The sequence below is a fragment of the Ipomoea nil genome, unplaced genomic scaffold (genome assembly GCF_001879475.1).
Source record: "Ipomoea nil cultivar Tokyo-kokei standard unplaced genomic scaffold, Asagao_1.1 scaffold2921, whole genome shotgun sequence".
NCBI classification, from domain to species: Eukaryota; Viridiplantae; Streptophyta; class Magnoliopsida; order Solanales; family Convolvulaceae; genus Ipomoea; species Ipomoea nil.
In genome coordinates this window covers 3,350,303-3,367,654 of record NW_017619349.1, presented here as the reverse complement: position 1 = coordinate 3,367,654, position 17,352 = coordinate 3,350,303, and the positions used below count along the sequence as shown (strand labels likewise).

At 30.7% G+C, this 17,352-nt stretch overlaps 1 protein-coding gene across 1 annotated transcript; it reads left to right on the top strand.

Moving 5' to 3' along the window:
* Nucleotides 1-8,796: 8,796 nt before the first annotated feature.
* Nucleotides 8,797-11,909, top strand: LOC109160866 (transcription factor bHLH75-like). Its single transcript, XM_019309113.1, has 6 exons — nt 8,797-9,180; nt 9,945-10,070; nt 10,521-10,586; nt 10,705-10,773; nt 10,890-10,970; nt 11,733-11,909. The coding sequence occupies exons 1-6, from the start codon at nt 8,827-8,829 to the stop codon at nt 11,826-11,828; spliced, it is 792 nt and encodes a 263-aa protein (XP_019164658.1). The 5' UTR covers nt 8,797-8,826; the 3' UTR covers nt 11,829-11,909.
* Nucleotides 11,910-17,352: the final 5,443 nt, after the last annotated feature.

The window sequence follows — 17,352 nt, the reverse complement described above, 5'->3', positions numbered from 1 at the left end:
TCTCCTGCAAGAACTCAATTTATTATATTTCATCTGTGCATTACTACCTGTAAAAAGACTTTCAAAATCTCCCTATTGGGATGCTCTTAATCCTCTTATTGGTTATCCAATAATTATCCCATAATCACCCACATAAACCATCCACGTTACACAATCAATTGGTGCCACCTTAAACTCGGACATGGAAATATGTTGGGAATCCAATATAATGCTGACATGGTAATTAACACTCCCCATGCCATGTGTTTTCTCTACTTCTTTATTGCTTGGTTTTGTAATTGTTGATAGGAACACTAATAACAACTTGGCTCGACAGATCAGATTGCAATTATATTATTCCATCAATAATCTAGGCATCCCAAAAGGCCTTAAATCCCTTAATCACTTCAAAACACATAATTTAAGCACTCGTGTGATAATCCATTGTATAATCATGCATGCATGTTTTGAAATAAGGGGTAAGCCTATTTTGTCTTGATGGCAAGAAACAAAGGCTCCATGGCCTCTCCACCCACTTGAAAATTTGGGGATGTGAGTGCAACTTTGAACCCAAGCTAAGGTAGCTATATATAAACATTAAACTAAGAGCATCACCACCTGTGATGTTTTTTTAGAGTTAATGTCAGAAAAACAAGCCAACTAAGCAAGAGAGAGACAAGAGGTTCATCTGCAAGGGTTGGAGATAATGGCAGAGAAGTGGGACCCACCAAAGAAAAGGAGCATTGTGACAGCCTCGCGTGGCTGTCACAATGGCGCCCAGCGGGCGCGTGCAACTGGGCGCGGACAGTGCGCCTGCCACTATTTTATTTTTCTTTCAAAATCAGTGTTACTATTTTTTTTCTTCCTTTTTTCTCTCCCTTCCCATATTCTCTTCTTAATCACACTTACAAAAACTCATCAAAAACCACAAAATATCCGCAACTATTATAGATGCTCTACAATGAGATCGAGATTGAGCACTAATGACAGCCACCTGAACCTGAAGGGAGAGTCAATCCCAAAAGACTGATCTATGGTATAAGGATTGGATTGCGGAGGGATATTCCAATCCCCAAAGGGAATTGGATATTACTCATTCATATTGAGGACCTTGTTAGATCAGAGTTGGGTAAAATTGACATCTCTAATTTTTCATTGATCTTTGAATTGTTATTCCTAATTAGATGCACTCTTATATTTGAACAATTTTTTTTTTTTTTTGAATTCAAATTATGTGAATACATAACAAAAAAGTTCTGACTTCTGACTCACTTGGGTAACTGAAAACTTTACCAACATGAAATCAATATATATATATTGTCCATAAAAATGCATTCAGTACTGTATATGATATGAGAGATTATAGTAATCTTGGACCAATAATTCCCACTATACTATTGCACTGATTGTAGACAATGCACTAACACTTAATACTAGGTTAGGTTCAATGTAACGGATCTTCTAGATTATTAAAGTTATTATATAACCTCTCAAATGTTATGTTATTCTGTCGAGTCGGGATGTGAAAAGCCGTAAAATTAGAGATTCAACCTTTTGCTGACGTCAAAAGAACATGTTGTGGCCCATAGAAACGTCAAACCTATACTCCATCACTACAAGATCTTTTGAAGGGATGAATGAAGATTCATAATCAATTGCAAACCTCGAATATGATGAAATTAGTATTTTTTTAGAAATCTTTATTGATTCAATAGGATACAAAATGTATAATTTCATTTAATAATAGGGAATCCAAGTGATGTTGATAGAAGTCTTAATATAGTCTTTCTTGTCTCGAAAAGAGTGGTCGAGTGAGTGGAGTATGATTTTCATATTAAAAGGTAGCTCACGAGAAATTATTTTTTATCAATACTATTTTTGTCCAGCATATCACATAGGGTCTTCATAGTGCAGTTTAAGAGTTATTACTAGGATTGATTTTTGAACTCGTATATTGAAAATTATACTATGGACTGTGGTTCACATTGTAATGTGGATCGTTGGTAAATGTTTATTTTTTTAATATACTAAAAGTTCATTTTTAAGTAGTATGTCAAATTACTTGAAATTCACAAGTTTTTAACAATTTTATCTACACAATAATAATCATGAAAAATATTCAAGATGCTTTCGTAAATGCAAAATAATCAATAACTAGATCAGTGTCTTCAACTATAAAGAATTTTATAAAAATGAATAAAAAATTTAAAATCAAATAAGTTTATAGACAATCACATTATTATCATAATAAATAATAAAATTAATTATTTATAAAACAAAACTTACAAATAAGAGCAGAGCATGAAATCTTAATGACTGTGGGCAATAAATTAAAATACTTTAAAACGTGATAAAAGATATTCATAACAAAATATTAAACATAATTAATTTGATAAAATAGTTCGAATGAAAAGCACATTATAAATCATACATCTTCTATATCGATATGATATTTATAAATACTCTTTCTTTTAGTCAGATTAATTTTAAGTTTTTTTTTTTTTAATATTAATTTGAATACGAAGATGCATAATAGAACTTCTGATCTAAATTATATTGACAAGATAGTTCATAAATAGTAATCTATCTTTTAAAATATTTTCCATACCCAAATTATAATTTTTTTTTTGAATGCTACTGACTCTATTACAATGTAGTGATGCTCGAACCCACAATTTCCTATATAAGGGAACAACTTGGTGCTATTGGACCACAAGATCCTTGGCCTAAATTACAAAATATATTTCTTATCAATTAATTAATCAAGTTAAATAATTTTTTCTATGCATAACTCACTATAGAGCTCACAAAATAACACATGTTATAAATATAAGTAATAAATTACCAAACTAGATATAGATACAAAATATGATATAAATCACAAATCAATTCAATCTATATTATAAATTGTTGCAAATAAGGTTGAGAAAATCAATAATAATCCTACGAAAAAGGATTATTATTTTCTGGGAAAAACTGAAAATTTTTGGGAAGGACGAATGGATATGGTGGGTAGGTGGTTAGCACGAGTCGAGCGAATCATTCTTTCCTTAATAAGGTAAGGTGCTAGGAACGTTAAGATTTAGGTTTCTCAGGATAAAACATACTACGATTCTAAGTTGTGAGCACTCAAACTTAGAACCCAAAGAACAAGAGCACAGGATGAACACATGCATGAGACAAGAAAGGAGTAGGACCAGAGTTTCGAGAGAGAAAAAGTTGATTTCTATTGTATGTAAAAATCTGCTGCTCTAATATCAACTTATATAGGGATTGAAGATTAAATAACACTTAGTTACCAGAATAGTGTACTTTTAATATATTAATTTTTTTTATGGTCCACATAATTGTATATTTGTATGAACCATGGTCCATGTAATAATATTTACAGGGTGGGGTAGTGGGTCCCTTTTATGCGTGGGCTCTGAGCAAGGGCCTAGCCTGCTAGACTGAAATAATATAATATTTATATGTTATGGAGCTTAGAGATAATAAAACGTGGGATATATGTATATATGGCAGGCCGGCAAAGCATAGTTGTGGAATATGCTATGGCTAAAAGCATGTATATATAGAAATCATTATTTACAAGAATTGAAGATGATGCCAAAGGCATAGACTATCAATTTTATGCCATAGATTAGGAGTGTGCTTAAATCATCAAAGATTTTTTTTTTATTATTATTAAAATAAAATCATCAAAGATAGATTTTAACTTAATTTTTATTGGATAAATAAACAATTATTTATGAAAATAAATTATGAAAAATATAAAGGAAAGTTTGTATCATTGTATGTAAGCTCCCTTTTTAAATATTTCAATGAAAATTTTAAATAAAATTGTAATAAATATATTATAAGGTAAATTATTGTTTATATAAAAATAAATAATGAAAAATAAAAACTTATTATACGGAGTAATTATTATATTATAAATGTAAATAAATTAATTTTTATTTTTTAAAATTTTAAATAAAAAATGTATTAATATAAAAAATTATTTATATATTTTATGAAAATTTCATATCTATTTTTTTTCCCAAATCTATTGCATTATGTTTACGAGTTTTAAAATTTGAAATTGAAAATTTGGATTGGTTAAATGATATTTTAAATTTAAATTTATTTATGTGAATGTGATAGTTTGTTAAAATTGAAAATTTCATGTCAATTTTTTTTTAATTAAACTCGATAGAAAAGTTCAATGACCTGAGGTTTTAGGATTAGAATAATTTTTTTTTTTTTTTTAACTTGATAAAAATTAAGCTCAATTAACCTGAAATTGACAAAATTGACAACTCGTCAAGCAAGTTGACCCGATTGACATCTCTAATTTCAAGTATTATCCTTTTTAGTCCGTATAGACAGCTCAGTTGGTCACAAGAGTGGCATTTGAAAACAATTACCCGTGATCGACTCTCACCAGCGAATGTAACTGACACTTGTCTTTATTATTATTATTTTTTTTGAATGTGAGATATATAGTTTCTCCTTTTTGCAGCAGCATGGAAGGCTATAGAAAGCAGAGAAAGTAAATGGCAATTAATTAATTGAAGTATGAACACCCATCCCACTAGGGTTGTTAAAAGATGGAAATATATATCATACCCTCCATCCATCCATCCCCCTAATTATCATCTTCTTTAGGTAGGTGTGGAATTTCACTTAACGTCTCACCTATCATCCACCACAATTCATTAAGCTCAACAATTACTATAATCTTCGGAAGATTATTGTATATATATGAACCTATGTGGCCACAAAGCTTTTATTATTCTCTCAATGAAGATTTAATTTTTATTATTATATTTATATGTCAAATAAATAAATAGTTTTGATTCTTGCCAATATGTCTCGTGGTTGAATCCATTGTACAATGTTATTTTAATGCGATTTAATTATCCTTCTTAATTAAATAATTTACAAGCTATTATTATATAATTAATAAGAGTAGGGATTGTGATTTTCACCATTATCCAAAACTATATAAATAACTATGCTAAATGTGGTGAGTGCACAATATGGTTTAGCAACCAAAAAAGAAGTGTTGGGCTAAAAGGATTGCTTCATTATTGATTGGTACTCACCCCCACCCCCTCTTTTTCTTTTATCAAATTTAATTAAACTCTTACCCCTTACAACCAAAACAAAGCTTTTTGTAGATTTGAATATTTGTATCAAAGGGTTCAAAGCTTCCAATAGTGGAAATTAGTTCTCAATTTGGTTTCACGAGGACTTTACATCCAATCACTATATCTAGAAATAAATTTAAATGCTATATAGGCAGCTTAGTTGGTCACATAGGTGAAGATCGGGAACAATGATCTGAGATTGAGACTCATCAGCGACAGATGCTCTATCGAGAAGGGACGTGGGGATCCTTGTAATTGGGAATTCAACATTTTGGAAACAATAGAAATAAATTTAAAAGTTGGGAGGAGAAGAAATAAATATAAAATAATGTAAATAAATGCGTATTTATCTTTTATAATTTAAACTTTTGATTCATCTTCCAAAAGGCTGAATCCCAACCATTAGGGCCCTTAAACTTTTGATTCATTAGAATACAACAAGTAATATCTTTTCTGCACCCCCACCCAAAAAAAAAAAAAAAAAAAAACACACACACACACACATTCACGCACAAGTGCACAACCCACCCTATTGAAGACATTGTTATGATTTAAGGAAAAAATGGTACTTTCCTTCCTTAAAATCACACACTAATTTTTACATAGGAATATACACAAGATAATGTTAAATGCCTATAAAGTTATCAACATATATATTTTATATGATTACATGGGTTTATTTGATTAATCCATGACATGATTAGTTGATTTATGAGTAATCAATAAATATAAGGTTGTGAAGCAGTAACATGTGTAAACTTGTACACAAAGTTCTGCGTGAAAATAATATTTTACAATTAGTAAAGTTAATTACAATCTCTCTTTCAATCTCAACAGTACAACATGTCTACAACCTCGTGATTTGCTCTAATACTAGAATTGTGAATGTATAACTTTATTTCTATATGTTTACGTAACAGTCAATGTCATGTTTCAATGCTAAGATGTTGGATTAGGTTCTCCAAAATTCTGCCCCGGAGACAATCAAATTAAAATTACCCTTGGTAAAAATGGATCCTATTTGCTTCTAAGTTGTGATAAGTGAGAGCTAGCATAATAAGTTAATTGAGTGGTGGAGATAAATAAAGAGGTGGATGATAAAATCCTGAAATTTTTTGGTTAATTAGATAGTGACCATAAGAAGAATGATGCATGAATACCTTCAGGCTCAGTATCCATCAAACCTCAATTATTTTTACTTTATAAAGAGTAGGTATGTCTATCCTTCCCATATAGTTATCATTAGGCAGTAGTACGAGGTCTAATTTTTGAGGAAAATTTGGTGAATGGGAATATATAGTCTCGCCATTTCCAAGCACTTAGTGCCAAGCCATATGCACCCTCAACTTTGAGATCAATGCTGCAAGCTGGCCCCCACTTCCTTGATTTGAATGTGGACCCCTCAATCTAACACATCTAACAAAGACTCATTACACGACAGAGCGTTTAGGAGGATGTAAATCACGGTAACTTAATAGCTCATCAGCAGACAGAGCTAAATGTCGGTGCGCACAAGGGCCTATTCACTTTGAGCATAATCCCTACACTGCCGCAATCGAGGTTTAAAGCTTGATATCTTCTTCAAAATACTGCCTACTGAACTAGTGAGCTAAGCCCATGCAGACAGTATACAATTTATCTGTTATAATTATTTGATGAGTTATACTTTTGAATTTAGTCATTCAACTATCACTCATTTCTCATTTTAATTATTGACTTTTAAAATTATCAAATTTAGTCACTGATGAGTATTGAATTATTTCTAATTGTAATCAACGATACAGTTTTTCATGTATGAATGGTTAACATTGAGGGTGGAATTACGATTGCTAGAATATAAAAAACATGACTTTGTTTTTCGTTGCTGAGAAACAATTGGCGTAATGATCATGATTTTTTAATTTTACCTTCAGTATTAGCGATTCACACAATGAAAAGCTAACAATGAATTACAATTCGAAAAGATTCAATACTTAATGGCTAAATTTAGTAACTTAAAAGTTAATGACTAAAATTGAAAATTAAATAAATGATAATCAGATGACTAAATCTAGAATTAACTCTTATCTTATTTTCAAAATAATTAATAAATTGCACTAGCTATATCTTATAACAATCAAACGGGGAATCAAGCACTTCATTACTACTATGTCAAAAGTCATATTGAGTAACATAATATAAACGGAACTTTATTTTCCTACAAGCTAGTGTCACGTTTTGATAAGAATTTTGGACTCGTCTACCAAGTCAATGCCTAACAATACGTGCTATAATACTTTAATTTAATAATGGAAGACTAACAACCTTATAATTAAGGATTAACATATAAATCCCAATAAAATTGCATCCCACATTTCTTTAATAATTTCTGAATTTGCATCCCATCTTCCATGTCTTTCCATGTCCCTTTAGGTAAATGTACTATAAGGTACATCTCACTATCATTGAGTCTTGCAAACATCGACATGCATTTGTTCATTTGAAATAATTTTAAGAATAACATGCTCAAACAGTCGAGCTAAGGCGGCTAAGAGTTCATGTAAGTTTTTACTCAATGTTGTGTTGTTGGGCGTTGGCTTGGAAGACCGAGTCCAGTATCTTGCTATGAAAATGCGGTCACTGTTACATAAGTATATGGAAATAAAGTTGTGCACTTATACGTTGTTAACTCTATAGCTTTTGATGGGGTGATACGCTATTGATCCTAACAATTGCTATCATTACATGTCACGAATATGCTGTACAGTTGAGGCTGGCTGAGGGTTGTTAGGCGACAGCTCGAAAGGTACTAAATAACATAAATAATAGTTGTGCCTAATATAAAAATATATCAGTATGCAGAACTCTTTTGGATGGGGCAGCTGACTTGGAGATTTAAGAGTGCTCCATATCTAAAGTCAAAGATCAAACCCTTGACCTTTGGTTAAGGTAGATGAGTCACTTCCACTCAACCACACACTAGGTTACAAATACGATACTATACATGCATGTTACATAAAGTTAGGAAAACTTAGATGAATATTGTTTGATACATACACATAATACAGTACCCAATAATTTATTCTAGATTCGATGTTTCATGTTAGGTTTAAACAACAATTTCTCAACGAGTTGTATCCACAAAAGCCCTATTGCCACTCGTGGTACCTGCTTTAAAGTTCAAACCCAATTTTATATCATGGGATATGCTATTTTTTCAAAGTATTTTTTTTTTTAATAACAAATTTTGTTCTTTATTATTATTTATTAGAAATTAGATATGATTTTGAGTAATGATGGAAACCCTCGGCCATATTATCCTTAGAATATGCACTGAATAAGTACTGTCTTGCAATCTGAACTTGTTCATACTTGTAATATTGTTATTACTAAGTCGATAGTCTTGACTAATTTAACTGGGTTGTCTCATATCTGAAATGATTTGTGACAAATTATTAGCGTTTGTATTCATTCCATCTCTATGAATTAGTCAACCCTAATACAAATTAAATAAATAAAGTCTCATACGATAATATATAAAATTTGATATAATAATTAAAAAAAAAATAGCAGTACCTAAACATTTATGGGAACCAACCAAGACCCTTGTAGTGCAATCTCTTTCAGGTCCCATAACCTGTCACATCATATATATTTATTTATTTTCACACACTATATATTATATGTATATATACAAAAAAGCATCCACAATGCAAGAATCCTATAATTAATTTCCATGGCAGAGTTCAATATTGGAGATTTCCTCAACTTGAACACCCCTCTCCCAGACAACCTTAATTACTCCAACGATCAACATGGGATCATGAGATTCTCAAATGATGGATTTGATCATCAAGAAAATCACCAGAGTGCTCTTCAGCTCACCATGATGACTTTCAACAATGAAATCCAAATCCCTAGTTATGATGATCACCACCACCATCATCATCATCATCCTGCACCTGATGATTCATCTCCTCAGTTCTTCTCCATGGAAGCTGGAGCCACCAGCCATGGCTGCACCACCGACAACATCAACCCGCTGTCAGAACCCGAGGGCTTAGTTGGCCGTCAGGCTTATCCTATCAAGGTTAGTGAAAAAGTATCATCTAAATACAATATATATAGATAGATCCATAACAGTACTAAGCCCTCAGGCTTATCCTATCAAGGTTAGTGAAAAAGTATCATCTAAATACAATATATATAGATAGATCCATAACAGTGTAATCTTTCATAAGTTCGCAGTTACAGTGCAATCATGTAGTAATTACAATGCAATCTTTCATAAGTTTGCAGTTTACTGGACCCTAGGCATCCCCTAACCTTCTCCTAAGCTCCGATTTTGCTCCTTGACTTGCCTCGTGCCCTTATGCTTTCGTTTTTGTGCTCATTTTCACTTGTAAATTGTCTCTTTCCTTGCCCGTTCAGGCCTTTGCCCAATCGTCCTTGCCAAAAAAAAAAAAAAAAAAAAAAAAAACTTCAATTATGAGCGATTTTCATCTCAATCGCTTAAGATCCATGCAAATTAAGATCAAATGAGGTGCACCACTAAGCCAATTTATGGCTTATCATGCATGGATCTTTCATATATTATATAATAAATAATATATGTGGCATTTTACATATTTTTAATTGATTATGATAACATATCATGATAATCCATAATAAAGTTGAATTTACTTAAAGATCATGAAAGGATTTAGGCAAACTAAGTAATAAGTGGCTTAGAATTAACATATAAGACAATATTATATTTAGAATAATGTTTGAGATACATGTAAAAATAATGAAGTTATATATTTCACCTATATAATAAGGGAACAAGATTAAATAATTATATTATTGTGATAGAATTGTGGTAGGAAAAAGAGAAAGAGGAACAATGATATTGGAGAAGGTGATGGGAAGCCTAAAGAAGTTGTTCATGTGAGAGCCAAGAGAGGGCAAGCTACTGACAGTCATAGTTTGGCTGAAAGGGTAAGTTATTTCATTCATTAATTCATTATATTACATATATAAGCTTTGTATATATCTATATGCATGTGTTTATGTATATTTGATTCGAACTCGATCAGATCTGTTATTTATAACATAATTGTAACTTATTACTGATCTCGATCGACTTATAATATACGCACATCATTATGATTCTCCTTTGTTCTTGGTATCTTCCCACCTCTAATGTTTTAGGTATGGTAATTCACTTTTTGAAACTATAGTACATGTTTAAACCTAAGAATTTAATGAAATGTGTACTAAAAAGTGGTAAAAGTTATTTTCAAAAAAAGTGGTAAAAGTTTGTGTAAATTGAGCATTGAGAAGCAAAAATTTTAACCTAGTATGGGAGAATGGGATAAGGTAAAGTAGTATTTCATGGTAGCTTTAAGAATTTTCATTGATTTTTTTTTGGGTGATCTGATGATCTAGCAACGAAGAGAGAAAATTAATGAAAAGCTCAAATGCTTACAAGGTTTGGTCCCAGGATGTTATAAGGTAATTAAAGCCCTTCTTAATTTTGTCCTCTTTTTTTTTTTTTTTTTTTTTTTGTTCAAAATTTTATTTTTTTAGCACTACTGACTCGGTTACATAAATATGTTAAAAATGGTTGCAGACAATGGGAATGGCTGTGATGCTGGATGTAATAATCAACTATATCAGATCATTGCAAAATCAAATTGATGTATGTATGCCTTTTTTTTTTTTTTTTTTTTTTTGTTTTAATGTATTTTCAATTCATTTAAATTCTTTTTTGTTTTTTAGTAGTACTTACTAATTTATTTCTTAATTATTTTATAGTTTCTTTCCATGAAACTCTCAGTAGCAAGCTTATTCTATGATTTCAACTCATCAGATGTGGATGCAGTGGACATGGCACAGGTGCACCTTCTTTCTTTCCCATCCTAAAGCAAAAATAAATAAATAAATAAATAAATAAATAAATAAATAAATTAATTAATTTAAAAACTAAGTAATAGAAGTTAGCTATGTATTTTTCATCTTTAATGCAAAATCATATTCTACCCTTCCAATTTTTTGTGCCTGGTTTTTGTTAACCAAACTTGACTGAAATTATTTACAATTCGATCATTTTTTGGCAATATTTAAATTAGTCTTAATTTATAAAATGTATATGTATATATATATATATATATATATATATATATATATATATATATATATATATAAACTACATTAAAAGTACTATTAAACATAAAAAATCAAACTTAAAAGCATTAAAAAAATGTTATAAAAAAAATAAAGAGTTAGATTGACCAATAAATAGTATATAGAACAGAAAAATGGGACAGAGAATAATAATTTATATTATGTGTTTCAATCTATACACATATTATATTATTAGTTGAGAATACAAGTAACAAATTATTTAAAATTTATAATGAATTCTAAAACCGGAACCAACGAATTGAATTGTATATTTTAGATTCATAAAATCTTGCTTAAAACGATTCTGAAATTTAAATCATGACATATCTCACTTAAAATTTCAATAACCTATGTATTGCCGACGCTATCACAGACTCACACCGGGTCACAACCCTACCTCAAATACATTGTATATATACCAACTATTCCCCTAAATCATGATGGAAGTGTGATTGTGGTTGATGTTTGTTGTAGGGGGCAAATCTTTATGAAGCTCAAGGGATGGGAAAAGCTATGGCTGAAGGGTATGGAGGATTTCCACCTCAGTTTCAAACATCTTGGCCTCTTTAATTATATTGTACTTCTACTATCTACTTCTTGATTTGAGCTCCACTCCCTATATATATATATATATATATATATATATATATATATATTATACACTGCATATTTACATCAACTTGAACAACCTCTTTCTTATGTAATTTGGAGTTTTTCTTTTTTATAAATACACAAATGTATGATAAAATAGATGAAAGATGGAAGACTAAATATATTTAATTATTAATTATTATATATGTTCGGTTTAAACTTTGTGATGCATTGGTTATTATCCTTATTATTAGTTTTGTTTGTAGCTTGTTTGAATGCTTTGCAATATATGAAATAGTGTGTTTGTGTTTGAATTCATTCGAGCATTAAAATAAATAGAGAGGGAAATGAGATAGTATTTTTATAGTGATTTTGAAACTCCCTACCACTCCTCTTCTAAGACATGGAGGTTTAATACAAATACAAGTGATAAGTAGTCTTTCACACTAATTGCAAACCTAGCCTGCTAGATTACTTCCTTCCCATTTTTGACAATCTCTAGAATAACTTTCTACAACAAATTGTATATTCTGCACGGTCTGATCTTCAACTCCAAGGGTCGTCCACCAATTAAGTCACATTATATTAAGAGAAAATCTTCAACCTTTGATGAACAAAGAGATGGTTTTTGTCATAAAGACACTGTAGGACGACAAAATTTAATTACATGAATCTTTGAAGCTCAAATTGCTTAAAATAGCTTTCAACTTTTGCTCATTTCCAAACTTTTAACCTCTCATTATAAGTTTCATGAGGGGTCCTGTTTATAGAGTTGAGGAGTCGAAAATTGAAATCGCGTCGAATCTATTTGTTAGCACCCTCTGTGATGGTAGGACCAAAAATTGCCATATCCTCATTTGTTTGGTTGCATGTCATTAACCTTTGGACTTCACCTAGTACCTTTTAGGTGAAAAGCATTGGTTTGTCCCTAAAAGTAACTTTGCAATCCTTTTGAACATATCTAGAAGTGAGGAGTCATGAGAAATGTGTCCAATAATTCTTTTTCAATTCTTAATAGATATTTCATATATCTCGTATTGACATCTGGCGAATGTTCTTAAAAAGTAGACCATGGCTTTGCTTAGGGGTGGCAATTTAGTTTGATTTTCTCGAACTAGTTCGGTAATATACCGAACAACCGAATGATAATAGATTCTTGTATATTGAACGGTTCGGTAAAAGACCGAATTGAATCGAATACAATTTTTTTTAATATAATAATAATAATAATAATAATAATAATAATAATAATAATAGAAAACTGCTGGAAATTATGAAATTTCTGACCACATGAAAGTGATCTTAAATCAAGTCGAAAGTCTTGTTCCAACCACTTTTGGTATCCGGAAAAACCTTTGTTGCTATTTCCGACCACTTTTTGCTTTCGACTTGATTTAAGATCACTTTCCGGTGGTCGAAAATTCCAAAATTTCCAGCAATGAATAGTGATAAAGAAGTAAATCCAAGTCCATTGATGTCTGCTCTGTCATTTCCCCACACTTTTTTCCTAACGAAATGTTATTTCATACACTTTTTTCCTAACGAAATGTTATTTCATATATTAGAAATTCGTTCGAGATGTTATACCCTAAAACCAAAAGAAAGGGAAAGGCAGCGCAGATAAAGGTATAAGATATGTAGGTATAAAGATTCCAAAGAGTTGGGATTATGGCCAAATGTTGAGGAAGAAAGTGTGGGGAGCAAAGCACAGTGATGAAGAGTATGTTGCTTTTGAGGAACAAAAGAAAAACTATGTACTACACATTAGGAGGGGTGTCATTTTTTATACTCGAATAGTCCATTTTTCTTAAGAATAGAAAACTTTAATTATTATAGTCCATTTTTCTTAAGAATAGAAAACTTTAATTATTATACTTCAACGATTAGAAATGTCAACAACCAGGTAGAGAACATACAAACTCATCATAGATTGTCAGAATCAAGCCTGCAGCTTACCATTACGCTGGCCCTTCAAAGAGTGGTCAGTGATACAATCACAACTGATGAGGAATATTGAAAAAACTATTTTTCTATTAAACAAAAAACCCTAAGATAGATAGATGTACAAAATTACTTTGCCATTGTTCCACCAGAATGACACCAAAAAACTGAAGAGAAAACATTCTATTCCCAATGGACTGAAGGAAAAGACATTATACCATGCATGATGGTGATGATGGCATCCACGAAAGGTTGCAGAAAAGCCAACCCCTACGCTAGCTACTTCACCTCTAACGGCTCTAAGTCAAAAGAAACATTCAAGAGAGGAAAAAAAAAAAAAAAAATAGGTTGAAGAACTAAAGTGAGCAAAAGTTAGTAAGAATAACTCAATTTAGCAAATTAAATATAGTTGTTAGAATCAAACGTAGCAAAGATACATCTTTATTTCTTTATACTGTCACACAAAACAATCATCATCTTAACACCAACCAGTCTTAATGGCTCTTACTGGGATTGTAACCTGACTGGCGGACTCTGATACCACTTTTTAAGATCTAATGTTTACCATTACGTCAAAATCTATAGCTAGTAATGAACGCGCAATTTTATTTTCTTATATGATATCTATCGTCACACATTTTCAAGAGACATACTACTGGAATTCGTCCTTTACCAACTGAATTATCTCTCTGAGCATATAGTGCTGGACTTGGCCCTTACTGGCCTCTATCCAACAATAGTAATGCAAGTTTGTGCTACGAGGAAGCTAAGGGTACTCTCTGTCCTCGATAGAACATTCAAAATTTCCTATTTCTATTCAAATTTTTTTGAAAAGGAAAATATTACATATATTTCTAAATTTACTCCCAACTTTTACTTCTTACTCTCAAAATTTTGATATAAATAACTTGTCGTGAACTCACACAATGAAAATGTCCCATCCATGTTTACCACATTAAATAGTATAACTAATTGAATAAAATTCGGGAGTTTGCATAGTAAAACTCTTTTGAAAATAATCTTTTTTCATGTTCTTTTTGAAGTAGGCAGTAGGGATGGCAAATTGCCCCGTCCCCATTTGAAAAAAAAAAATCAGGAAATGTATGTAATTTCTCGTCGGGAATGGGGATGGGGACGAGAGTACCCCTTCCCGCCCTAGTAACCTGCTATTACCGACATTGACTGGTTTTGGAGCTTCATTACACGAAAATAGCATGTTAATGGACTTAATTATACATTTTAAAAGTTCAAGTGTTTAATTGACTTTTCGTATAAAATTTAAGGGCATATTTGAGTTTTTTTTTCCAATATAATTAATTCGTTCGAAATCATTTTGCTATTTCCTGAAATAGGGGCAAAATAGTAATTTAAAAAGTTAATGGACTTTTGCTTACTAATCAGTCTGGATCAACTTTGAAATTTCGGGAACAGGCCCTCATTACAAAAGGTAGAAAATATTTGGGCTAAAAAATCCATTTCTATTTGGTGAGGCCCAAAATTGTAGCATTGAATAGAGCTTTGGCCCATTAATAAGGAGGTAGTCATGAATAGAGCTTTGGCCCAATAATAATTAATCCAGTCGTTATATTATAGACCGTGGTGCATGTGCACCGCGGTCAAAAACGACGCCGTTTCTTTAAGTAAAGAAACGGCCCGCCGTTAGAGTTAACGGAGTCCGTTTGTTTGGTATATTAAACACCAACTGACACTACAGTATATCCAAACCGACACTGCAGTTATATCAAAATGATACTGTAGTTATAGTGAAATGAAACTGCAGTGTATATAAACTGAAACTGAATACATTTCACATATTTGAGTGTATATTGTACAATGAAGCTGTAATTATATCAAAATGATCATGTAGTTGTGTTTTAATGAAACTATAGTGTATATAAAATAAAATAAAATAACATTTTCACATATTTGAGTCTATAAATATCGAATGAAACTATAGTTATATCGAAATGAAACTGTAGTTGTGTTCAACTGAAACTGCAGTGTATACAAAATGACACTGAATAACAGAGTTACTTTTTGCAAAAGGGTGCGAAACGGCGGAAATAAACACTGTTAATTTTCATTTAAAAAAAAAAAAAGACGCGCGGTACATAATCGACCGCGGTGCATAATATAATTTGCCTAAATAATCGTTGATATAAGCGTGAAATAACGTCAAGCTTTTATTATCTCAAATACTACTTGTTAGAATTTTTTTCTAATGATGATTATTTTATAAATTGTTATTTCTTTGAAAAATTTAAAATGGTTATTAGAAACTTAACTTTTAAGTATAATAATTTTCACTGAATTGCTCATTATCTCCTCCATCTGATTTTATGTATTTAGTTCAATTAACAAGACTTGACTCACGTTATTTACAATTTGATTTTGAGTAATATTTTGTTTAGCATTAATATTTAAAATTTATATATTTAAAAATTACATTAAAATACTATTAAACAAAAAATTTAAATTAAAATTTATAAAAAAAAATAAACAAATAAGGAAGAATTTGTTTGACTAATGAATATATAGTTGATGAGGTTATGGAGCCTGGGACCCATTTTATTTGCGAAGTTTTAGCCTAAGAAGAATGAATATAATTAAGGTTCTTATTGAGCTAAGGTCCAAAATATCTTAAGGAGGTGTAGCCAGGGGTCAAATTTGTGACCTCTTATTTAATAAGATACCGACTAATTACGTACTAAGCAATCAGTGTGGGTAATTTTTAATTTGAGAAGAATTTAATTTTAAAAATACAAATTTTTATGGGTATATTTGAAAGGGTAAAAAGTTGAATATGAAATCGTTTAATTATAGTTACTTTGGTATAATAGTATACCCCAAATTTTTAACCACGCAAATTTACAATGAGTGGAAGTATAAATTGTTGTTGAAAATTTACCCTGCAAAATAACACATCTATAATTACCATCCACCATCCTTAATAATATTGATCATGCATGCTATTCCGTTTTCAACGTGCTTTGACTCACTTTATTATTATTATTATTATTATTATTATTATTATTATTATTATTATTATTATTATTATTACCATTTTTTAAAATGACATGGAAACTAACCGTCACTGTTCAAGGGTGTGTACTAGATAAAACTCACATTATAATGTTAACCGACAAAAAACTATATGAAAATAAATCAATTTAAATTTTTCATAACTGACCAAGTCAAATGTCAATATATATCTGCTTTCACTTTTTACCATCTCTTTTCCCTATATGAAAGGAGTGCTAAACATTGGAAAAACATCACGTCTAACAAGCATTACAACGTAGCTTGTTAATTACATTTGTGGTAATCAAGAGAGAACAACATAATTAAATTAGCCATCAAATAGGCTCAGTGAACTAGGTAGAAAGATGTAATTCTGCATACAATATATATAGAGTTTTATACTTGAAATAATTGTATATCACTACTTTAGATAACAGTTTTTCATAATTCTTAAATTCTATAGTTCTATATACATTATATATACACGCCGATCTATACATATATGAATTTACTATAGTGTGGTTCATGTTCAGTTGAGTTA

Bases quoted from the DNA above. Each gene is read 5' to 3' on its own strand.
- LOC109160866 (XM_019309113.1), top strand. From the start codon at position 8,827: ATGGCAGAGTTCAATATTGGAGATTTCCTCAACTTGAACACCCCTCTC. The intron at 10,774-10,889 runs GTATGTATGCCT...ATTATTTTATAG, and splicing joins CATTGCAAAATCAAATTGAT to TTTCTTTCCATGAAACTCTC. The intron at 10,971-11,732 runs GTGCACCTTCTT...TGTTTGTTGTAG, and splicing joins ATGCAGTGGACATGGCACAG to GGGGCAAATCTTTATGAAGC.